General features: G+C 52.6%; 1 protein-coding gene across 1 annotated transcript in view; it reads left to right on the top strand.

The window, feature by feature from the left end:
- LOC138511172 (CMRF35-like molecule 5) overlaps positions 1-24748 on the top strand; it is a 147569-nt gene extending 122821 nt beyond the window's left edge. Inside the window, exons 6-7 of the mRNA XM_069626679.1 lie at positions 10311-10430; positions 19394-24748. Of these exons, the coding sequence (XP_069482780.1) occupies positions 10311-10430; positions 19394-19504 (231 nt within the window). The 3' untranslated portion in view covers positions 19505-24748. The remainder of the gene's footprint in view (positions 1-10310; positions 10431-19393) is intronic.
- The last annotated feature ends 454 nt before the right edge of the window (positions 24749-25202 follow it).

Below are 25202 nucleotides of genomic sequence, written 5' to 3'. Positions count from 1 at the left end.
CATTGCCCTTCTCCCTATCAGTCCCACTCCAAGGGATCCAGTGCCTAGCTCCCTATCATTCTCACTACCAGGGATCCAGTGACCAACTCACTATCATTCCCACTCCCAGGGATCCAGTGCCCAGCTCCCTATCATTCCCACTCCCAGAGATCCAGTGCCCAGCTCACTATCATTCCCACTCCCAGAGATCCAGTTCCCAGCTCACTATCATTCCTGCTCCCAGGGATCGAGTGCCCAGATCACTGTCATTCCCACCCCCAGGGGTTCAGTCCCCAGCTCCCTATCGTTCCCGCTCTCAGGGATCCAGTGCCCAGCTCCCTATCATTCCCGCTCCCAGGGATCCAATGCCCAGCTCCCTAGCATTCCTGCTCCCAGGGATCCAGTGCCCAGCTCCCTATCATTCCCACTCCCAGGGATACAGTGCCCAACTCACTATCATTCCCACTCCCGGTGATCCAGTGCCCAACTCACTATCATTCCCACTCCCAGAAACCCAGTGTCCAGCTCAGTATCATACACGCTCCCAGGGATCCAGTGCCCAGCTTCCTATCATTCCCGCTCCCAGGGATTCAGTGCCCAGTTCCCTATCATTCCCGCTCTCAGGGATCCACTGCCCAGCTCCCTATCATTCCCGCTCCCAGGGATCCAGTGCCCAGATCACTATCATTCCCGCTTGCAAGGATCCAGTGCCCAGCTCACTATCATTCCCACTCCCAGGGATCCAGTGCCCAGCTCCCTATCATTCCTGCTCCCAGGGATTCAGTGCCCAGTTCCCTATCATTCCCGCTCTCAGGGATCCAGTGCCCAGCTCACTATTATTCCTACTCCCAGGCATCCAGTGCCCAGATCACCATCATTCCCGCTCCCAAGGATCCAGTGCCCAGCTCACTATCATTCCCACTCCCAGGGATCCAGTGCCTAGCTCACTATCATTCCCACTCATAGAGACCCAGTGCCCAGCTCACTATCATACCCACTCCCAGGGATCCAGTGCTCAGTTCCCTATCATTCCCACTCCCAGTGATCCAGTGCCCAGCTCCCTACCATTCCCACTCCCAGAAATCCAGTGCCCAGCTCACTATCATTCCCACTCCCAGAGATCCATGCCCAGCTCACTATCATTCCCACTCACAGGGATCCAGTGCCCAGCTCCCTACCATTCCCACTCCCAGAAATCCAGTGCCCAGCTCACTATCATTCCCACTCCCAGAGATCCATGCCCAGCTCACTATCATTCCCACTCCCAGGGATCCAATGCCCCGATCACTATCATTCCTGCTCCCAGGGCTTCAGTGGCCAGTTCCCTATCATTCCGGCTCTCAGGGATCCAGTGCCCTGCTCCCTATCATTCCTGCTCTCAGGGATCCAGTGCCCAGCTCCCTATCCTTCCCGCTCCCAGGGATCCAGTGCCCAGATCACTATCATTCCCGCTCCCCTGGGTTCAGTGCCCAGCTCCCTATCATTCCCGCTCTGAGGGATCCAGTGCCCAGCTCCCTATCATTCCCACTCCCAGGGATCCAGTGCCCAGCTCCCTATCATTCCTGCTCCCAGGGATCCAGTGCCCAGCTCCCTATCATTCCCACTCCCAGAGATCCAGTGCCCAACTCACTATCATTCCCACTCCCAGGGATCCAGTGCCCAGCTCACTATCATTCCCACTCCCAGAGACCCAGTACCTAGCTCACTATCATACCCACTCCCAGGGATCCAGTGCCCAGCTCCCTATCATTCCCACTCCCAGGGATCCAGTGACCAACTCACTATCATTCCCACTCCCAGGGATCCAGTGCCCAGCTCCCTATCATTCTCACTCCCATAAATCCAGTGCCCAGCTCACTATCATTCCCACTCCCAGGGATCCAGTGCCCAGATCACTATCATTGCTGCTCCGAGGGATTCAGTGCCCAGTTCCCTATCATTTCCGCTCTCAGGGATACAGTGCCCAGCTCCCTATCATTCCTGCTCCCAGGGATCCAGTGCCCAGCTCCTATTATTCCCACTCCAAGGGACCCAGTGCCCAGGTCACTATCATTCCTGCTCCCAAGGATCCAGTGCCCAGCTCGCTATCATTCCCACTCCCAGGGATCCAGTGCCTAGCTCACTATCATTCCCTCTCCCAGGGATACAGTGCCCATCTCACTATCATTCCCACTCCCAGAGACCCAGTGCCCAGCTCACTATCATACCCACTCCCAGGGATCCAGTGACCAACTCACTTTCATTCCCACTCCCAGGGATCCAGTGCCCAGCTCCCTATTATTCCCACTCCCAGAAATCCAGTGCCCAGCTCACTATCATTCCCACTCCCAGAGATCTAGTGCCCAGTTCCCTATCATTCCCACCCCACTCCCTATCATTCCCGCTCTCAGGGATCCAGTGCCCAGCTCCCTATCATTCCCGCTCCCAGGGATCCAGTGCCCAGCTCACTATCATTCCCACTCCCAGGGATACAGTGCCCAACTCACTATCATTCCCACTCCCAGGGATCCAGTGCCCAGCTCACTATCATTCCCACTCCCAGAGACCTAGTGCCCAGCTCAGTATCATACCCACTCCCAGGGATCCAGTGCCCAGCTCCCTATCATTCTCACTCCCAGGGATCCAGTGCCCAGCTCACTGTCAGTCCCACTCTCTAGGATCCATTGCCCTGTTCCCTATCAGTCCCACTCCAAGGGATTCAGTGCCCACCTCCCTATCATTCTCACTCCCAGGGATCCAGTGACCAACCCACTATCATTCCCAATCCCAGGGATCCAGTGCACAGCTCCCTATCATTCCCACTCCCAGAGATTCAGTGCCCAGCTCACTATCATTCCCACTCCCAGAGATCCAGTGCCCAGCTCCCTTTCATACCTGCTCCCAGGGATCCAGTGCCCAGCTCCCTATAATTCTCACTCCTAGGGATCCAGTGCCCAACTCACTATCAGTCCTACTCTCTGGGATCCAGTGCCCAGCTCCCTATCATTCCCTCTCCCAGGGATCCAGTGACCAGTGCCCAACTCACTATCATTCCCACTCCCAGGGATCCAGTGCCCAGCTCACTATCATTCCCATACCCAGGGATCCAGTGCCCAGATGCCTATCATTTTCGTTCCCATGGATCCAGTGTCCATCTCACTATCATTCCCATGCCCAGGGATCCAGTGCCCAGATCCCTATCATTCCTGTTCCCAGGCATCCAGTGCCCAGCTCACTATCATTCCCACTCCCAGGGAATCAGTGCCCAGCTCCCTTTCATTCCCACTCCAATGGATCCAGTGCCCAGATCCCTATCATTCCCACTCCCAGGGATCCAGTGCCCAGCTCCCTATCATTCCCACTCCCATGGATCCAGTGCCCAGATCCCTATCATTCCCATTCCCAGGGATCCAGTGCCCAGCTCACTATCATTACCACACCCAGGGATCCAGTGCCCAGATCCCTATCATTCCTGTTCACAGGGATACAGTACCCAGCTCCCTATCATTTCCACTCCCAGGGATCCAGTACCCAGCTCCCTATCATTCGCACTCCCAGGGATCCAGTGCCCAGCTCACTATCAGTCCCACTCTCTGGAATCCAATGCCCAGCTCCCTATCATTCCCACTCCCAGGGATCCAGTGACCAGTGCCTGACTCACTATCATTCCCACTACCAGGGATCCAGTGACCAGCTCCCTATCATTCCCAAACCCAGGGATCCAGTGCCCAGATCCCTATCATTCTCATTTCCAGGGATCCAGTGCCCAGCTCACTATCATTCCCACTCCCAGGTATCCAGTGCCCAGCTCCCTATAATTATCACTCCCAGGGATACAGTGCCCAGATCCCTATCATTCCCGCTCCCAGGAATCCAGTACCCAGCTCACTATCATTCCTGCTCCTAGGGATCGAGTGCCCAGATCACTATCATTCCCGCTCCCAGGGATCCAGTGAACAGTTCACTATCACTCCCACTCCGAGGGATCCAGTGCCCAGCTCACTATCATTCCCGCTCCTAGGGATCAAGTGCCCAGATCACTATAATTCCCACTCCCAGGGATCCAGTGCCCAGCTCACTATCACTCCCACTCCCAGGGATCCAGTGCCCAGCTCACTATCACTCCCACTCCCAGGGATCCAGTGCCCAGCTCACTATCACTCCCACTCCCAGGGATCCAGTGACCAATTCACTATAATTCCCATGCCCAGGGATCCAGTGCCCAGATTGCTATCATTCCTGTTCCCAGGTATCCAGTGCCCAGCTCACTATCATTCCCAGGGATCCAGTGTCCAGATCCCTATCATTCCCGTTCCCGGGGATCCAGTGCCCAGCTCACTATCATTCCCACTCCCAGGGATCCAGTGCCCAGCTCCCTTTCATTCCCACTCCCATGGATCCAGTGCCCAGATCCCTATCATTCCCACTCCCAGGGATCCAGTTCCCAGCTCTCTATCATTCCCACTCCCATGGATCCAGTGCCCAGATCCCTACCATTACCATTCCTAGGGATCCAGTGCCCAGCTCACTATCATTCCTATTCACAGGGATCCAGTGCCCATCTCACTATCATTCCCACTCCCAAGGATCCAGTGTCCAGCTCCCTGTACTTGACCGTCTCAAGTCGCAGTGCCAAGCACACTGTACTTTAGTTAGTGCTAGAAATGTGCCCACCCTGATTTGGTGGCCCCCACTGAACATGGGTGGTCCCACAGGATGCTCTGGACTCCCAGACTCCTTTTCTGGCATTCAAGCTTTGTCAAGACACTCAGGCTTCCCTGACCTATCAACTCTCTCGGATTTCCCAGCTTCCTCAGTCACTCAGGCTTCCCTGGCCCATCATCTCTCTCGGATTTCCCAGCTTCCTCAGTCACTCAGGCTTCCCTGACCTATCATCTCTCTTGGATTCCCAGCTTCCTCAGTCACTCAGGCTTTCCTGGCATATCATTACTCTCAGATTTCCCAGCTTCCTCAGTTACTCAGGCTTCCCTGGCCTATCATCTCTCTCGGATTTCCCAGCTTCCTCAGTCACTCAGGTTTCCCTGGCCTATCATCTCTCTCGGATTTCCCAGCTTCCTCAGTCACTCAGGCTTCCCTGACCTATCATCTCTCTCGGATTTCCCAGCTTCCTCAGTCACTCAGGCTTCCCTGGCCTATCATCTCTCTCGGATTTCCCAGCTTCCTCAGTCACTCAGGCTTCCCTGGCCTATCATCTCTCTCAGATTTCTCAGCTTCCTCAGTCACTCAGGCTTCCCTGGCCTATCATCTCTCTCGGATTTCTGAGCTTCCTCAGTCACTCAGGCTTCCCTGACCTACCATCTCTCTTGGATTCCCAGCTTCCTCAGTCACTCAGGCTTTCCTGGCATATCATTACTCTCAGATTTCCCAGCTTCCTCAGTTACTCAGGCTTCCCTGGCCTATCATCTCTCTCGGATTTCCCAGCTTCCTCAGTCACTCAGGTTTCCCTGGCCTATCATCTCTCTCGGATTTCCCAGCTTCCTCAGTCACTCAGGCTTCCCTGACCTATCATCTCTCTCAGATTTCCCAGCTTCCTCAGTCACTCAGGCTTCCCTGACCTATCATCTCTCTCAGAGTTCCCAGCTTCCTCAGTCACTCAGGCTTCCCTGACCTATCATCTCTCTCGGATTTCCCAGCTTCCTCAGTCACTCAGGCTTCCCTGACCTATGAACTCTCTTGGATTTCCCAGCTTCCTCGGTCACCCAGGCTTCCCTCACCTATGAACTCTCTCGTATTTCTCAGCTTCCTCAGTCACTTAGGCTTCCCTCACCTATGAACTCTCTTGGATTTCACAGCTTCCTCAGTCACTCAGGCTTCCCTGACCTACCATCTCTCTTGGATTTCCCAGCTTCCTCAGTCACTCAGGCTTCCCTGACCTATCATCTCTCTCGGATTTCCCAGCTTCCTCAGTCACTCAGGCTTCCCTAACCTACCATCATTCCCACTCCCAGGGATCCAGTGCCCAGCTCCCTATAATTATCACTCGCAGGGATCCAGTGCCCAACTCACTATCATTCCCACTCCCAGGTATCCAGTGCCCAGCTCCATATCATTCCCACTCCCACAAATCCAGTGCCCAGATCCCTATCATTCCCATTCCCAGGGATCCAGTGCCCAGATACCTATCATTCCTATTCACAGGGATCCAGTGCCCATCTCACTATCATTCCCACTCCCAGGGATCCAGTGCCCAGCTCCCTGTACTTGACCGTCTCAAGTCGCAGTGCCAAGCACACTGTACTTTAGTTAGTGCTAGAAATGTGCCCACCCTGATTTGGTGGCCCCCACTGAACATGGGTGTTCCCACAGGATGCTCTGGACTCCCAGACTCCTTTTCTGGCATTCAAGCTTTGTCAAGACACTCAGGCTTCCCTGACCTATCAACTCTCTCGGATTTCCCAGCTTCCTCAGTCACTCAGGCTTCCCTGGCCCATCATCTCTCTCGGATTTCCCAGCTTCCTCAGTCACTCAGGCTTCCCTGACCTATCATCTCACTCGGATTTCCCAGCTTCCTCAGTCACTCAGGCTTCCCTCACCTATGAACTCTCTCGGATTTCCCAGCTTCCTCAGTCACTCAGGCTTCCCTGACCTATCATCTTACTCGGATTTCCCAGCTTCCTCAGTCACTCAGGCTTCCCTCACCTATGAACTCTCTCGGATTTCTCAGCTTCCTTAGTCACTTAGGCTTCCCTCACCTATGAACTCTCTTGGATTTCACAGCTTCCTCAGTCACTCAGGCTTCCCTGACCTACCATCTCTCTTGAATTTCCCAGCTTCCTCAGTCACTCAGGCTTCCCTGACTTTTCATCTCTCTTGGATTTCGCAGGTTCCTCAGTCACTCAGGCTTCCCTGACCTATCAACTCTCCATCGGATTTCCCAGCTTCCTCAGTCACTCAGGCTTCCCGGACCTATGAACTCTCGTAGATTTCCCAGCTTCCTCAGTCACTGAGGCTTCCCTGACCTATAATCTCTCTCTGATTTCCCAGCTTCCTCAGTCACGCATGCTTCCCTGACCTATCAACTCTCCATCGGATTTCCCAGCTTCCTCAGTCACTCAGGCTTCCCTGACATATGAACTCTCTTGGATTTCACAGCTTCCTCAGTCACTCAGGCATCCCTGACCTATCAACTCTCCATCGGATTTTCCAGCTTCCTCAGTCACTCAGGCTTCCTTGACCTATCATCTCTCTCGGATTTCCCAGCTTCCTCAGTCACTCAGGCTTCCCTCACCTATGAACTCTCTTGGATTTATCAGCTTCCTCAGTCACTCAGGCGTCCCTGACCTATCAACTCTCAGGATTTCCCAACTTCCACAGTCACTCAGGCTTCCCTGACCTATGAACTCTCTTGGATTTCCCAGCTTCCTCAGTAACTCAGGCTTCCCTGACCTATGAACTCTCTTGGATTTCCCAGCTCCCTCAGTCACTCAGGCTTCACTGACCTATGAACTCTTTTGGATTTCCCAGCTTCCTCAGTCACTCAGGCTTCCCTGACCTATCATCTCTCTTGGATTTCCCAGCTTCCTCAGTCACTCAGGGTTCCCTGACCTATCATCTCTCTCGGATTTCCCAGCTTCCTCAGTCACTTAGGCTTCCCTGACCTACCATCTCTCAGGATTTCCCAGCTTCCTCAGTCACTCAGGCTTCTCTCACCTATGAACTCTCTTGGATTTCCCAGCTTCCTCAGTTTGCCCTGTTCTGCATTTCCCTCAGAGCTTCCAGATTTCTGAAAAGGCTGCTTAGCTTTCATAGCTCTCGTACATCTCTCAGCATTCTCGACTCCCACAGCTCTCTCAGACCTAGCACCATTTACAAATCTCACAGACCTTTTAGATCAATTAGGTCTCTCAGATCTCTCAGCATTCTCAGCTTGCCCAGCTCTCACAGCTCAGAGCTAGCAGCTTACTCAGATCTCTCAGATCTCTCAGATCTCTTAGCTTCCTTAGCTCTCTCATGTCCCTTAGTGTTCTCAGTTTTCTCAGCTCCTGTAAATCTCTCAGATATACCAGCTTTCTCAGATCTCTGATTTCTTAGCTTCTTCTGCTCGCTCCGATCCCTCGGCATTCTCAGCTTGCCCTACTCTCACAGCTCAGATCTACCAGCTTTCTCAGATCTCTCGGACCACTTAGCTCTCTCAGCTACCTTAGATCTCTCAGCATTCTCAGCTTGCCCAGCTCTTGCAGTTCTCTCAGACCTCCCAGGTTTTGTCAGATCTCTCAGACCGCTTAGCTCTCTCAGCTACCTTAGATCTCTCAGCATTCTCAGCTTGCCCAGCTCTTGCAGCTCTCTCAGACCTCCCAGCTTTCTCAGATTTCTTGGACCGCCTAGCTCTCTCAGCTCCCTCAGATCTCTCAGCATTCTCAGCTTTCCCAGCTCCTGCAGCTCTCTCAGACCTCCCAGCTTTCTCAGATCTCTCAGACCGCTTAGCTCTCTCAGCTACCTTAGATCTCTCATCATTCTCAGCTTGCCCAGCTCCTGCAGTTCTCTCAGACCTCCCAGCTTCCTCAGATCTCTCAGACCGCTTAGCTCTCTCAGCTCCCACAGATCCCTCAGCATTCTCCGCTTTCCCAACTCTCACAGCTCAGACCTCCCAGCTTCCTCAGCTCCCTCATATCTCTCAGCATTCTCATCTTGCCCTGCTCCTGCAGCTCTCTCAGACCTCCCAGCTTTCTCAGATCTCTCAGACCGCTTAGCTCTCTCAGCTCCCTCAGATCCCTCAGCATTCTCAGCTTGCCCAACTCTCACAGCTCAGACCTCCCAGCTTTCTCAGATCTCTCAGATGGCTTAGCTTCCTCAGCTCCCTCAGATCTCTCAGCATTCCGAGCTTGCCCAGCTCCTGCAGCTCTATCAGACCTCCTAGCTTTCTCAGATCTCTTGTACCGCTTAGCTTCCTCAGCTCCCTCAGATCTCTCAGCATTCCGAGCTTGCCCAGCTCCTGCAGCTCTCTCAGACCTCTCAGCTTTCTCAGATCTCTCAGACCGCTTAGCTCTCTCAGCTCCCTCAGATCTTTCAGCATTCGGAGCTTGCCCAGCTCCTGCAGCTCTCTCAGACCTCCCAGCTTTCTCAGATCTCTCAGACCGCTTAGCTCTCTCAGCTCCCTCAGATCTCTCAGCATTCCAAGCTTGGCCAGCTCCTGCAGCGCTCTCAGATCTCTCGACATTCTCGGCTTTCCCATCTCCCAGAGAATCTTTGATCATAGTGCAACAATCTCTCCAGACACGTGTTCCAGGCAAACACTTGGAGGCATCTCTCTTGGCTGTCTCCCTACACCATCTCCCTTCTAAAGCATCTGGCGCCCAGAAAGCTGGGGGCACTAGCTGGTAAATGTGTCAACTCGTTCACCCTCCTATCGGGCCCTCTGACACATCTGGAGGCCTAAGAGCAGCCCAGGCACAAATCTTCACTTGAGCCTTGCAAGCTGCCATAGTGGCGATACACGCTTCCCCAGGAGCTACTGTGCTACACTAATCCCACAAGACCTTCAACCAAGGGCAACTCATATGCACCGCAACAAACTCACAACCCCAGAGGATGGGGAATGGGACCATGTTAAACATCAATTGCTTTGATTAGTGTTACACAGTTTTTACTATACCTGAGCCCACTTATTGTAAAAGTGTGTGGGAGGCTCTATGTCTCTGTTGTGCCCGGCTATAGAAAACACTTGCCAATGGGCACCTGCTAGAGGCTGGATTGCCCGCACACTCGCTTCACCATACTGTTTCCTGGGGCTTGTTTCCATTTCATACGTGTCCCTCAGTTTTGACCTTCAGTTGCCTGGTCTTGTTCTGCTTTTGATTGGCTCTCTGATTCTATTGCACACTGTATGGAATTGCTCCAGGGTGCCAACTAGGAGGACTTTGCATTTTCTCTATATTGATTCTGGATCTGTGTGGTAGGTTGCTTAATCTCATTAATACACGTTTATTGAAAAGAAGAGATAAATTGGCTCAAGATCTCTGATTTGCTGGTTGAACTTGCACCTTGGATCCTACAGGAATACAGTAGAGCTCACGCAATGAGTCAGCGGATCTCCTAGAATAACCTCCCCTGCCTACCGGCTCATTCATATATCAGGAAGCACCTTTCCATCTCTTTCTTGGTCTTGCTTTAAGGAATAGATGCTCTTCGGCTGTGAGGCAGAACGAATGCAGGATATAATCTGGGATCTTTGATGTCTTGCACTCACTCTTTACGCATTCATGCTCTTTGCTGCAAGTATTGAAAGCCAGGATGGAGGGGTGAGAGTCCATGATCAGTTGCGTTCACCTTTGGAAAGTCAGTCCACTTCCTGTTTGTCTCATCCTATGATCTCATGCTCTTCCTGTTTTCAGCACCCTGACTTGATGGGGAGCCCCCTTTATGCAGTGGTGAGGAAGCCGGCTAAAGCAGGTTTTATCTCGCCGGCGGCCATCCCTGACATGCTGTACATGGATATGAAAGGTCTGGCACAGGTAGGAAGAAGAAAGAGGTTTCCTGAATGTCTTATTTCATACATGGCCTCTTGCTCATTACAAAGAATGACCTTTACAGCACAGAGAGTCTGGCATCAGGTCATGGAAAGGATGAATGAAGTGGGATGCATGTCACGGACAGGAAACCGGGGAGACATGGGGCGGGGGGCACAGATCCTTAGAGTTCAAGGCACATCATGGATGGAGGAAGAGAGATGTATGTCAAGGACAGGGGTTCTGCCACAGTAGAGGGGAGAGATCTGGTGGGGGTCTCAGAGATCCTAAAACGCCACACCCCGCAAAGGAGGAGTGAAGGAGGACGGATATTGTGGCAAAGATTCTGGCATGAGGACAGATATAGCAGGAGTAATTGTGGAGAGATGTGTCTGAAGGGGTTACATAACCTGGCATTCTGACACAATGTTACTAAGGTGACATAAGTTAGGTGCAAGGGAGTGTGTGCGTATGCATTGCATGTGTCTGTGTGTATGATTTTGGGGGACGGGGGGATGTTGGTCCATGTTGCACCCACTCCTGGAAGGCCTCTTCCACTGAAGGCCATTACCCACAACAGGTCCATCTAATCCCAGTTGTTCACTGCTTTGATGTCATAGCACTTCATAAGCAAAGCAAGAGCAAGTGGTGAGTCTGAAGGCGCGGCTTCATCTCAGGGCTATTGTCTTGCTGACACAAGGGAAGATAGAGTGTTGGTGCCGCGAGGTATGGGCTGGTGTCTGGATACAGAGGACAAGTTGAGCAACCATTCTCTTGGTTCCTTCTTGATGAATAAAGCATGGCTGTCTTTGCCCTGCTCCCATCATTTTAGCTGTGTCACACGTAAGGAAAACCCCCATAGACCCTTAGCTAGAAAGACTCGCAATGGCAGTCTTATTGAAAGTCCATCATGCCCCTCAGCTCCATAACCCCTGCCTTTCACTGCCAATGCCCTGCTCTTCAGTATCCTGCTGCCGTCGCACTTTCCCATCCACTTTTGTACACCCCACCCTCCACCATTTCTGCTCCGCATTTCATCCTGAAGAAACCCCTGGAGTTTTGCAGCATTCCTCTGATACCAAAGGGCTGGTGCCGTGTCAAATGCTGGTGACTTTGCATCTGTTTCTGGCACTACAGGGGGGGGAGTTTCATTTTGCACGGTGCGAGAAGAGTTGGGGGCTTGATGGAGACATCAGGGTAGATCTCTCTGGGCGAAATTAGCAGTGATTCTAGCCCCAGCCCTGACCAATGCCTGATCAATGGATTCTTGCCCTGCCCAAAACAGACCTTCCTCTTATGGACAGAATTCCCAGCAGGCCACTGGGCACAGCTCCTGAGCATGGTAGATTGAGCCTTGAGGCATCACTCAGCCTGCCAACTAGCATGCAAAGGATTGATACGGTGAGCCTGAGCTACTGAAATGTAACCTGTTTGCAAGAGGCCAGTGGAGGGAGAGCAGGGCTGCAGGTTGGTTTGCCTTGTAAGTCCCATTCCCCCATTCCCCTGGCCCCCCTCTAAGATCTGCTATCATCTTACATTACACACAGAAACCCCCCACAGATGGCCTCCACAGGCCTAGCCATGAGCACATCAACACTAGCCGAGCCACGACTAAGCTCTCCTCCTTAGCCCTGTTGCCCTCTCCCACGTCACGTCTAGCCAGACCCAAAGCGCTGCAGTATTTCAGATCTTTGGCTCTTCCCTATAGATAACATAATGCCAGGTGTCTCCACCGAACCCACAGAAAGCAGACTGGCACTCAGGAACAGGGCACTTCCGACCTGCAGCCGTCAACACCACAGGTTTCTCATCTGCCTTTGCCATTAATGAACACCACCACCCTTTTTCCTTACTGAGGCACGCGCAGCGAGGCCACCAGTAGTGTCAGACGGGTGCTACACAAGACCACGTAGATTACATTACATTCTGCATATTATAATTGCCCTTTCCAGCTGTCCCTGCTTAGCTAAATGCATCGGAGGCACCTTCCCACTTCTAATCTACCTCCGACCTTCTGCCAGTGAGCCGGTTCTCCAAGAGGGAGATCTTTATCCTCTGCAGGGGCCTCCCTCTGGAACAGCCTCCCTGCCGCCCTCCGTCTTGAGCCTGATCTCCTTAAATTCCGGAAACTCTCGCTCCCTGTACCCTGCTTACTTATCTCCCTGGTCTTTCCTCTCTCCCTCTTTTCCATACATCTTGCTGACTGGCTGCCGGGTGTGCCTCAGAGTCTTACAGGTCACCGGCACCCCCGCCAGTCCCCTCTCGCAACTCACCTCCGGGCCCTGAACTCGCCTCTCCATCACTGCACTTGATCAATGACCCAAGAGAGTGGCTCTCTCTGCACTTACCCGTCTCCACTGACTGAGTGCACTTGGACATCCCCCACACCCCTAGGACTTGTGCCCCCCAACTCCACCTCCCCTCCCTGTAACTGTCTGTGCACTTGCACAATACGAATGCACCTTGCCTGAAGATCGTCTGTCTGTTCCCCCCTGTCCTCACTCCTTAATTGCACTGGAAAAACTGCACAATCGTCGCCCGATCTATTTGCTGCTGTATCAACTCTTAATGTGTATATTTGCACTTACTCTGCCTGTGAGGCTAGTATTCTCTCATAATTACAAGGGCTCTGAACGACTGTTGTTTTTTCCCCATGTTCCCACCCTCATTGAGCGCTTTGAAACACTTGCCTTGTGTATAGGCGCTTTATAAATAAACATTACAATTACAATAACCATTCCCCTGCTCCACTGTAGGCTCTCAGTGTGCTTAACTTTCCCAAGCGTAGCCCCTCAGTGTGCTTCAACTGCCCCGGCGTAGACCCTCAGTGTGCTTCACCTGCCCCAGTGTAGACCCGCAGTGTGCTTTTTCTGCCCCGGCACAGATCCTCAGTGAGCCCATGGTCCAGTATAGACACTTAATGTGCGTCCCATGCCCTGGCAAAGACGCTCAGTGTGCTTCACCTGCTACAGCATATACCCTCAGTGTGCTTCACCTGCCCCATCATAGACCCTCAGTGTGCTTCACCTGCTACAGCATAGACCTTCAGTGTGCTTGCCCTGCCCCAGCATAAACCCTCAGTGTGCTTAACCTGCCGCAACATTGACCCTCAGTGTGCTTGCCCTCCCCCAGTATAGACCCTCAGTGTGCTTCCCCTGCCACAGCATAGGCTCTGAAGGTGCTTCAGCTGGCGCAGCATAGACCCTCCGTGTGTTTCCACTGCCGCAACATAGACCTTCCGTGTGCTTCATATGCTGCAGCATAGACCCTCAGTGTGCTTCTTGTGCCACAGCATAGACACTCAGTGTGCTTCACCTGCCACAGAATAGACCCTCAGGGTGCTTTCCCTGTCCCAGCATAGACCCTCAGTGTGCTTCATCTGCCACAGCATAGACCCTCAGTGTGCTTGCCCGGCCCCAGCATAGACCCCAGTGTGCTTCCCCTGCCACAGCATAGACCCTCCCCTCAGTGTGCTTTACCTGCCGCAGCATAGACCCTCAGTGTGCTTCCCCTGCCTCAGCATAGACCCTCAGGATGATTCACCTGCCACAGCATAGACCATCAGTGTGCTTCCCCTGCTGCAGCATACACCCTCAGTGTGCTTCTCCTGCCACAACATAGACCCTCAGTGAGTTTTCCCTGACGCAGCATAGACCCTCAGTGTGCTTCACCTGCTGCAGTATAGACCCTCAGTGTGCGTCACCTGCCGCAGCATAGACCCTCAGTGTGCTTCCCCTCCCCCAGCATTGACCCTCAGTGTGCTTCCCCTCCCCCAGCATTGACCCTCAGTGCGCTTCCCCTGCTGCAGCATAGACCCTCAGTGTGCTTCCCCTTCCGCAGCATAGACCCTCAGTGTGTTTCCGCTTCCACAGCATAGACCCTCAGTGTGCTTCACCTGCCACAGCATAGACCCTCAGTGTGCTTCCCATGCTGCAGCATAGATCGTCAGTGTGCTTGCCCTGCACAGCATAGACCCTCAGTGTGCTTCCCCTGCCACAGCAAAGACCCTCAGTGTGCTTTACCTGCCGCAGCACAGACCCTCAGTGTGCTTCCCCTACCACAGCATAGACCCTCAGCGTGATTCACCTGCCGCAGCATAGACCCTCAGTGTGCTTTCCCTGACGCAGTATAGACCCTCAGTGTGCGTCAACTGCCGCAGCATAGACCCTCAGTGTGCTTCCCCTCCCCCAGCATTGACCCTCAGTGTGCTTCTCCTGCTACAACATAGACCCTCAGTGTGCTTTCCCTGACGCAGCATAGACCCTCAGTGTGCTTCACCTGCTGCAGTATAGACCCTCAGTGTGCGTCACCTGCCGCAGCATAGACCCTCAGTGTGCTTCCCCTTCCACAGCATAGACCCTCAGTGTGCTTCACCTGCCACAGCATAGACCCTCAGTGCGCTTCCCCTGCTGCAGCATAGATCCTCAGTGTGTTTGCCCTGCACAGCATAGACCCTCAGTGTGCTTCCCCTGCCACAGCATAGACCCTCAGTGTGCTTTACCTGCCGCAGCACAGACCCTCAGTGTGCTTCCCCTACCACAGCATAGACCCTAAGCGTGATTCACCTGCCGCAGCATAGACCCTCTGTGTGATTCACCTGCCACAGCATAGACCATCAGTGTGCTTCCCCTGCTGCAGCATACACCCTCGGTGTGCTTGCCCTGCCCCAGCATAGACCCTCAGTGTACTTGCCCAGCCCCAGCATAGACCCTCAGTGTTCTTCCCCTGCCTCAGCATAGACCCTCAGTGTGCTTCCCCTGCCGCAGCATAGACCCTCAGTGTGCTTCCCCTTCCACAGCATAGACCCTCAGTGTGCTTCACCTGCCACAGCATAGACCCTCAGTGCGCTTCCCCTGCTGCAGCATAGATCCTCAGTGTGTTTGCCCTGCACAGCATAGACCCTCAGTGTGCTTCCCCTGCCACAGCATAGACCCTCAGTGTGCTTTACCTGCCGCAGCACAGACCCTCAGTGTGCTTCCCCTACCACAGCATAGACCCTAAGCGTGATTCACCTGCCGCAGCATAGACCCTCTGTGTGATTCACCTGCCACAGCATAGACCATCAGTGTGCTTCCCCTGCTGCAGCATACACCCTCGGTGTGCTTGCCCTGCCCCAGCATAGACCCTCAGTGTACTTGCCCAGCCCCAGCATAGACCCTCAGTGTTCTTCCCCTGCCTCAGCATAGACCCTCAGTGTGCTTCCCCTGCCGCAGCATAGACCCTCAGTGTGCTTCACCTGCCGTAGCATAGACCCTCAGTGTGCTTCCCCTGCCGCAGCATAGACCCTCAGTGTGCTTCACCTGCTGCAGCATAGACCCTCAGTGTGCTTTCCCTGACGCAGTATAGACCCTCAGTGTGCGTCACCTGCCGCAGCATAGACCCTCAGTGTGCTTCCCCTCCCCCAGCATTGACCCTCAGTGTGCTTCTCCTGCTACAACATAGACCCTCAGTGTGCTTTCCAGGACGCAGCATAGACCCTCAGTGTGCTTCACCTGCTGCAGTATAGACCCTCAGTGTGCGTCACCTGCCGCAGCATAGACCCTCAGTGTGCTTCCCCTCCCCCAGCATTGACCCTCAGTGTGCTTCCCTTCCCCCAGCATTGACCCTCAGTGTGCTTCCCCTGCTGCAGCATAGACCCTCAGTGTGCTTCAACTGCCGCAGCATAGACCCTCAGTGTGCTTCCCCTTCCACAGCATAGACCCTCAGTGTGCTTCACCTGCCACAGCATAGACCCTCAGTGCGCTTCCCCTGCTGCAGCATAGATCCTCAGTGTGCTTGCCCTGCACAGCATAGACCCTCAGTGTGCTTCCCCTGCCACAGCATAGACCCTCAGTGTGCTTTACCTGCCGCAGCACAGACCCTCAGTGTGCTTCCCCTACCACAGCATAGACCCTCAGCGTGATTCACCTGCCGCAGCATAGACCCTCTGTGTGATTCACCTGCCACAGCATAGACCATCAGTGTGCTTCCCCTGCTGCAGCATACACCCTCGGTGTGCTTGCCCTGCCCCAGCATAGACCCTCAGTGTACTTGCCCAGCCCCAGCATAGACCCTCAGTGTTCTTCCCCTGCCTCAGCATAGACCCTCAGTGTGCTTCCCCTGCCGCAGCATAGACCCTCAGTGTGCTTCACCTGCCGCAGCATAGACCCTCAGTGTGCTTCCCCTGCCGCAGCATAGACCCTCAGTGTGCTTCACCTGCTGCAGCATAGGCCCTCAGTGTGCTTCACCTGCCGCAGCATAGACCCTCAGTGTGCTTCACCTGCCACAGCATAGACCCTCAGTGTGCATCCCCTGCCGCAGCATTGACCCTCAGTGTGCTTCCCCTCCCCCAGCATTGACCCTCAGTGTGCTTCCCCTCCCCCAGCATTGACCCTCAGTGTGCTTCACCTGTCGCAGCAAAGACCCTCAGTGTGCTTCACCTGCCGCAGCATAGACCCTCAGTGTGCTTCCCCTGCCGCAGCATTGACCCTCAGTGTGCTTCACCTGCCGCAGCATAGACCCTCAGTGTGCTTCACCTGCCACAGCATAGACCCTCAGTGTGGTTCACCTGCCGCAGCATAGACCCTCAGTGTGCTTCACCTGCCACAGCATAGACCCTCAGTGTGCTTCCCCTGCCGCAGCATTGACCCTCAGTGTGCTTCACCTGCCGCAGCATAGACCCTCAGTGTGCTTCACCTGCCACAGCATAGACCCTCAGTGTGCTTCACCTGCCACAGCAGAGACCCTCGGTGTGCTTCACCTGCCACAGCATAGACCCTCAGTGTGCTTCCCCTCCCCAGCATAGACCCTCAGTATGCTTCCCCTGCCGCAGCATAGACTTTCAGTGTGCTTCCCCTGCCGCAGCATAGACCCCCGGTTTGCTTCCCCCGCCGCAGCATAGACCCTCATTGTGCTTCCCCTGCTGCAACATAGACCCTCAGTGTGTCATTGCCCTGCACAGCATAGACCCTCAGTGTGCTTCCCCTCCCCCAGCATTGACCCTCAGTGTGCTTCCCCTGCCGCAGCATTGACCCTCAGTGTGCTTCCCCTCCCCCAGCATAGACCCTCAGTGTGCTTCACCTGCCACAGCATAGACCATCAGTGTGCTTCCCCTGCTGCAGCATACACCCTCAGTGTGCTTGCCCTGCCCCAGCATAGACCCTCAGTGTACTTGCCCAGCCCCAGCATAGACCCTCAGTGTTCTTCCCCTGCCTCAGCATAGACCCTCAGTGTGCTTCCCCTGCCGCAGCATAGACCCTCAGTGTGCTTCACCTGCCGCAGCATAGACCCTCAGTGTGCTTCCCCTGCCGCAGCATAGACCCTCAGTGTGCTTCACCTGCTGCAGCATAGGCCCTCAGTGTGCTTCACCTGCCGCAGCATTGACCCTCAGTGTGCTTCACCTGCCACAGCATAGACCCTCAGTGTGCATCCCCTGCCGCAGCATTGACCCTCAGTGTGCTTCCCCTCCCCCAGCATTGACCCTCAGTGTGCTTCCCCTCCCCCAGCATTGACCCTCAGTGTGCTTCCCCTCCCCCAGCATTGACCCTCAGTGTGCTTCCCCTGCCGCAGCATAGACCCTCTGTGTGCTTCCCCTTCCCAGCGTAGACCCTCAGTGTGCTTCCCCTGCCGCAGCATAGACCTTCAGTGTGCTTCCCCTGCCGCAGCATAGACCCCCGGTTTGCTTCCCCCGCCGCAGCATAGACCCTCATTGTGCTTCCCCTGCTGCAACATAGACCCTCAGTGTGCTTGCCCTGCACAGCATAGACCCTCAGTGTGCTTCCCCTCCCCCAGCATTGACCCTCAGTGTGCTTCCCCTGCCGTAGCATTGACCCTCAGTGTGCTTCCCCTCCCCCAGCATAGACCCTCAGTGTGCTTCACCTGCCGAAGCATTGACCCTCAGTGTGCTTCCCCTCCCCCAGCATGGACCCTCAGTGTGCTTGCCCTGCCCCAGCATAGACCCTCAGTGTGCTTCCCCTGCCCCAGCATAGACCCTCACTGTGCTTGCCCTGCCGCAGCATTGACCCTCAGCGTGCTTCACCTGCCGCAGTATAGACCCTCAGTGTGCTCCCCTGCCACATCATAGACACTCAGTGTGCTTCACCTGCTGCAGCATAGGCCCTCAGGGTGCTTCACCTGCTGCAGCATAGGCCCTCAGGGTGCTTCACCTGCAGCAGCATAGACCCTCAGTGTGCTTCACCTGCCGCAGCATAGACCCCCGGTGTGCTTCCCCCGCCGCAGCATAGACCCTCAGTGTGCTTCACCTGCCGGAGCATAGACCTTCAGTGTGCTTGCCCTGCCGCAGCATTGACCCTCAGTGTGCTTCACCTGCCGCAGCATAGACCTTCAGTGTGCTTCACCTGCCGCAGCATAGACCCTCGGTGTGCTTCCCCCGCCACAGCATAGACCCTCAGTGTGCTTCACCTGCTGCAGCATAGACCTTCAGTGTGCTTCACCTGCCGCAGCATAGACCCTCGGTGTGCTTCCCCCGCCACAGCATAGACCCTCAGTGTGCAGCAGGAGAAGAGTCCCTTCTCACCCACATGTCTGGATGTGTACAGAGAGGCCTAGGGAGGCCGTGTCACAGTGCATTTGCCTGGCAGATAATTGACAGGTCAGCAGCCACTGTTGTTCCTGTGCGGCCTCTGCTGAAACCCGCAGTAGCAGCAGAACCTTGCGGGCATGAATGTTAGGTCACTCTAGACAGGAACCATGTCTGAGCAGTTATGTCGCTGTAAACACACAGTCCTGCTGGAAGAGCCGGCCGTGCACACCCACCCAGAATGCCTTTTGCACCAGTGAGTGTGTTTCAGAAATGGGGGTATATGGTCCCCGTCTTGGTATGGAGGTAAACTGGAGCTCAGTAATGAGGTGTTTTTCTATGGGTTTGTTATAGGCCCATCACTGCATTCCGCGGTCCCTGTAACTATCTCTTGGCGCACTTGCCCCCACTTGCTTTTTTCTTTTCCTGATGACTGCTCTTTCTTTTTCAGGAGTGTTCTGGAAGGATGGGAATCTGCCACCCTGCTCTTCAGCTTGAAGACAGCGACCAGCAGCAGGGGGAGTACGTTAGCATGCAGCCTCTCCGTAGGCCCCTCCAATAGCATGACAGCACCACTCACTGAGTGCAAGGAACATGCCCCGGGAGGTGTTGCCACTTTGGAGGTTCCGCTTCTGTGGGAAGTTCTGTGGTCCACCTCGGTGGGCATCTTAACACATTCTGGGTGCTGATTGGCTGTCTCCTGGTCTTCTTCCACCAATGCACTGCGCCAATCTGTTTCCGCCAATCGGCTTCTCTCTCCACCTTCTAATGACCAATCCCAGGATTCCCCTCTGTCCCCTACTGACCTCACTCCTTTCTTTAGTGTTAAGCACTATGCACACCTTTTCTGCTCGCTTCCCTCCTCTTTGCACCACTTTTCTCCCTTTTCTTTCCTATTCCCTCTTCTCTTATTCTCAAGGTCTTTCCTCTCCTTTTCCCCTTTATCACCCCTCTTCTCAGTCTTTCCCTCGCCACGTCCCCTTCCCTTCTATCACTACACATGCAGTGATTCTTCTGATTCTTAAGAAACCTTCTCTGGGCTCTTCTTTTCCCAATAACCTTGGTCCTTTTTCACTTCTTCCTTTTCTTTTCCAAAGTCTTGGAATGTGCTGTTTACTCCCAGCTTTCCACTTTTCGTGATCATAATTATGTACTCTAGGTTCCATGCACTCCATTCTCCTGAGACTGCTCTCCTGGCTGTTGTTTACTCTATCCTCTCTGCTTGGCACTCTAAGCTACCCTCTCTTCTCATGCTGCCTGATCTCTCTGCTGCATTTCAGACCTTAGACCATCCTCTTATTCTATCTTCTCTTTCTTTCTTTGTTCTGAAATAGTTTTGGTCCTATCTTTCTGACTGCTCCTTGTCGATATCTTGGTCTGGTAATCTCTCCCCGCCTACACCTCTGCATCACAGTGTCCCAAGGTTCGGTCCTCGGCACCCTTATCTTTTATCTCTATACTTCCCCTCTTGCTGATATCATTAAGCCCTTTGCTTCATCCCCGGTAATCTCTCCCCGCCTATACCTCTACATCACAGTGTCCCCCAAGGTTCGGTCCTCGGCACCCTTCTCTTTTCTCTCTATACTTCCACTCTTGCTGATATCATTAAGCCCTTTGCTCTATCCCCGGTAATCTCTTCCCGCCTATACCTCTGCATCATGGTGTCCCCCAAGGTTCGGTCTTCAGCCCCCTTCTCTTTTCTCTCTATACTTCCCCTCTTGCGGATATCATTAAGCCCTTTGCTCTATCCCCGGTAATCTCTCCCTGCCTCTACCTCTGCATCATGGTGTCCCCCAAGGTTCGGTCTTCAGCCCCCTTCTCTTTTCTCTCTATACTTCCCCTCTTGCTGATATCATTAAGCCCTTTGCTCTATCCTCGGTAATCTCTCCCTACCTATACCTCTACATCACGGTGTCCCCCAAGGTTAGGTCCTCTGCACCCTTCTCTTTTCTCTCTGTACTGCCCCTCTTGCTGATATCATTAAGCCCTTTGCTCTTTCCCCCGGTAATCTCTCCCCGCCTATAACTCTGCATCATGGTGTCCCCCAAGGTTCGGTCTTCAGCCCCCTTCTCTTTTCTCTCTATACTGCCCCTGTTGCTGATATCATTAAGCCCTTTGCTCTATCCCCGGTAATCTCTCCCTGCCTCTACCTCTTCATCACGGTGTCCCCCAAGGTTAGGTCCTCGGCACCCTTATCTTTTCTCTCTATACTGCCCCTGTTGCTGATGTCATTAAGCCCTTTGCCCTATCCCCGGTATTCTCTCTCTGCCTATACCTCTACATCACAGTGTCCTCCAAGGTTCGGTCCTCGGCACCCTTCTCTTTTCTCTCTATACTTCCCCTCTTGCTGATATCATTAAGCCCTTTGCTTCATCCCCGGTAATCTCTCCCCGCCTATACCTCTACATCACAGTGTCCCCCAAGGTTCGGTCCTCGGCACCCTTCTCTTTTCTCTCTATACTTCCCCTCTTGCTGATATCATTAAGCCCTTTGCTCTATCCCCGGTAATCTCTCCCCGCCTATACCTCTACATCACAGTGTCCCCCAAGGTTCGGTCCTCGGCACCCTTCTCTTTTCTCTCTATACTTCCACTCTTGCTGATATCATTAAGCCCTTTGCTCTATCCCCGGTAATCTCTCCCCGCCTATACCTCTGTATCACGGTGTCCCCAAAGGTTAGGTCCTCGGCACCCTTCTCTTTTCTCTCTACACAGCCCCTCTTGCTGATATCATTAAGCCCTTTGCTCTTTTCCCTGGTAATCTCTTCCCGCCTATACCTCTGCATCATGGTGTCCCCCAAGGTTCGGTCTTCAGCCCCCTTCTCTTTTCTCTCTATACTTCCCCTCTTGCAGATATCATTAAGCCCTTTGCTCTATCCTCGGTAATCTCTCCCTACCTATACCTCTACATCACGGTGTCCCCCAAGGTTAGGTCCTCTGCACCCTTCTCTTTTCTCTCTGTACTGCCCCTCTTGCTGATATCATTAAGCCCTTTGCTCTTTCCCCCGGTAATCTCTCCCCGCCTATAACTCTGCATCATGGTGTCCCCCAAGGCTAGGTCCTCTGCACCCTTCTCTTTTCTCTCTGTACTGCCCCTCTTGCTGATATCCTTAAGCCCTTTGCTCTTTCCCCCGGTAATCTCTCCCTGCCTATAACTCTGCATCATGGTGTCCCCCAAGGTTCGGTCTTCAGCCCCCTTCTCTTTTCTCTCTATACTGCCCCTGTTGCTGATATCATTAAGCCCTTTGCTCTATCCTATCATTTCTATGCTGACGACACTCAGATAATCCTTTCTATTTCCTCTTTTACTAACGCAATTCATGACAACGTTTCTGCCTGCTTGCTCTCTGTACAACCCTGGATGTACTCAGGCTTTCTTCAGCTTAATCCTTTATCTATTTCCTCCTCACCCACATTTCCTTGCCTCCCTTTCATATTTCTATGTCGTGTACTGCTTCCAACCTTGCTGTTATATTTAATTCTTCTCTTTTTTCTTTCCACATTACTAACACTACTCTTGTCTGTCACTCTGAGCCCTTTAATATTCGTAAAATAAGTTCTCTGATCTCATTTCAATCCACGAAACTTCTTATTTCTACTTATGTTCTTTCTCATTGGTCTTCCTGCTTTCCATCTTATTTCCTTGCACTTCTATTGGCACGCTTTACTTCTTCCCTTGCGTACGTCAATCTCTAATGGTCTTCGGTTTATTGCTAGGCTCTCTTTCGAGACTCTATAGGCACACTTTTACTTCTTCCCTCACGTATTAAATCTCTAATGCTCCTCGGTCTATTGCCAGTCTCTTTCGAAACTCTATTGGCACGCTTTTACTTCTTTCCTCACGTACTTCACTCTCTAATGCTCTTCGGTCTATTGCTAGGCTCTCTTTCGAGACTCTATTGGCACACTTTTACTTCTTCCCTCACGTACTTCAATCTCTAATGCTCCTCGGTCCATTGCTAGGCTCTCTTTAGAGACTTTATTGGCACGCTTTTACTTCTTCCCTCACGTACTTCAATCTCTAATGCTCCTCGGTCCATTGCTAGGCTCTCTTTCGAAACTCTATTGGCACGATTTTACTTCTTCCCTCGTGTACTTCGATCTCTAATGCTCCTTGGTCTATTGCTAGGCTCTCTTTCGAGACTCTATTGGCACACATTTACTTCTTCCCTCACGTATTAAATCTCTAATGCTCCTCGGTCTATTGCCAGGCTCTCTTTCGAAACTCTATTGGCACGATTTTACTTCTTCCCTCGTGTACTTCGATCTCTAATGCTCCTTGGTCTATTGCTAGGCTCTCTTTCGAGACTCTATTGGCACACATTTACTTCTTCCCTCACGTATTAAATCTCTAATGCTCCTCGGTCTATTGCCAGGCTCTCTTTCGAAACTCTATTGGCACGATTTTACTTCTTCCCTCATGTACTTCGATCTCTAATGCTCCTTGGTCTATTGTTAGGCTCTCTTTCGAGACTCTATTGGCACGCTTTTACTTCTTCCCTCACGTACTTCAATCTCTAATGCTCTTCGGTCTATTGCCAGGCTCTCTTTCGAAACTCTATTGGCACGATTTTACTTCTTCCCTTGTGTACTTCGATCTCTAATGCTCCTTGGTCTATTGCTAGGCTCTCTTTCGAGACTCTATTGGTACCCTTTTACTTCTTCCCTCACGTACTTCAATCTCTAATGCTCCTCGGTCCATTGCTAGGCTCTCTCAAGAGACTTTATTGGCACGCTTTTACTTCTTCCCTCACGTACTTCACTCTCTAATGCTCTTCAGTCTATTGCTAGGCTCTCTTTCGAGACTCTATTGGCACACTTTACTTCTTCCCTTGCTGTCTCTAATGGTCTTCGGTCTATTGCCAGGTTCTCATTCGAGACACTATTGCACAATTTTTCTTCTTCCCTTGCGTACGTCAATCTCTAATGGTCTTCGGTCTATTGCCAGGGTATCTTTAGAGTCTTCTTTTCCATTTTATGTGCACATTTTTATAGTGCATATGCGGTTTTGTCCCTCCTAATCTCTCTTCACTGGTTTCCTTTCATGCTTCCACTCATTCTCCATCTCACTTGCTTCTTACTACTGCAAAACGTCTATTGTGTTGTCCTGTGTTCAGTCTTTCTCCTTACTAGCTCCTAAGTCCTAGAATTCCTTACCTTCAGCAGTTCGTTCTTCTCCTTCCCTGTGCTCATTTGGCTCTTCTTTCTAAGGTCACCTGCATTGTTCACAATTTCTTGTAATTCATAAGAGATGGATTTTATTATACCGGTGGTTTTTCTGAGCGCTTTGTCAAAAGGGCTATATACATTCATACATTAAACCAGTGGGAAATTCTGTGGGAGGAATCCTGAGACTTGATAGGTCATGATTGGCTTCTTCTTGCTCTTCCTCCACCAACGAGCTGAGCCGTTCTCTTTGAATCAGTGGGAAGTTCAGTGGAAGACATCTTGAGACTCGCTGAGTGACGATTGGCTGCCTCTTCTCTTCATCCACCATTGCACCGGGCCAATCTACTTCAGCCAGTGGGAATTGTCATGGCCATCGTTAGAAGACATCTTGAGACTCGCTGAGTGACGATTGTCTGCCTCTTCTCTTCATCCACCATTGCACCGGGCCAATCTACGTCAGCCAGTGGGAATTGTCATGGCCATCGTTAGAAGACATCTTGAGACTCGCTGAGTGACGATTGGCTGCCTCTTGCTTTTCTATCAATGCTCTGAGCTCCATCACTCAAGGATCTTCTCAATGTGCAACAATGTATCAGGTTCTGTATTCCACAGCATCAGTAAACGTTTGATGAAAGGAAATTGACTCACAATTGTTCTTCTCCTTTCATGAACCTTCTAATGAGTTTAACTACTCATGTAATCCCCATTTAACTACACTCTCAAGCAGGTGTTGGGATGGTTCTGTGGTATGCCAGAGGTTGTCTGGGGATCTGCCCGACTCAAGGGCCCAACACCCTTCCCCAGAATTAATGGAGGACTCAGGCAACGGCAAGTTAGAACAGCAGTTTATTTTATTTTTACAACAACAGGGATCATACAAGACAATAAAGATTCTCCAGTACTTCTTAGTATTCCATGGTATGCGTCCCGGTTTTGTGGACAAATTGCGTCATCACCTGGGCCCTACTCTGAAAAACCACAAATGATTGGGTCTCGAGAGTGGTAGCCCTTATGGAAGTACCCTATAGTGGTTATTCTACTGGTCCTTGCATGTCAGGAGGCAGGCCTGTGTTGTCCCCAAAAAACTATCTAT

Source organism: Ambystoma mexicanum, chromosome 6p, assembly GCF_040938575.1.
Source record: "Ambystoma mexicanum isolate Mex_15411 chromosome 6p, UKY_AmexF1_1, whole genome shotgun sequence".
In the NCBI taxonomy this organism is placed as follows: Eukaryota; Metazoa; Chordata; class Amphibia; order Caudata; family Ambystomatidae; genus Ambystoma; species Ambystoma mexicanum.
The sequence above is the reverse complement of the archived record's forward strand: the minus strand, read 5'-3'. Positions and strand labels throughout refer to the sequence as shown.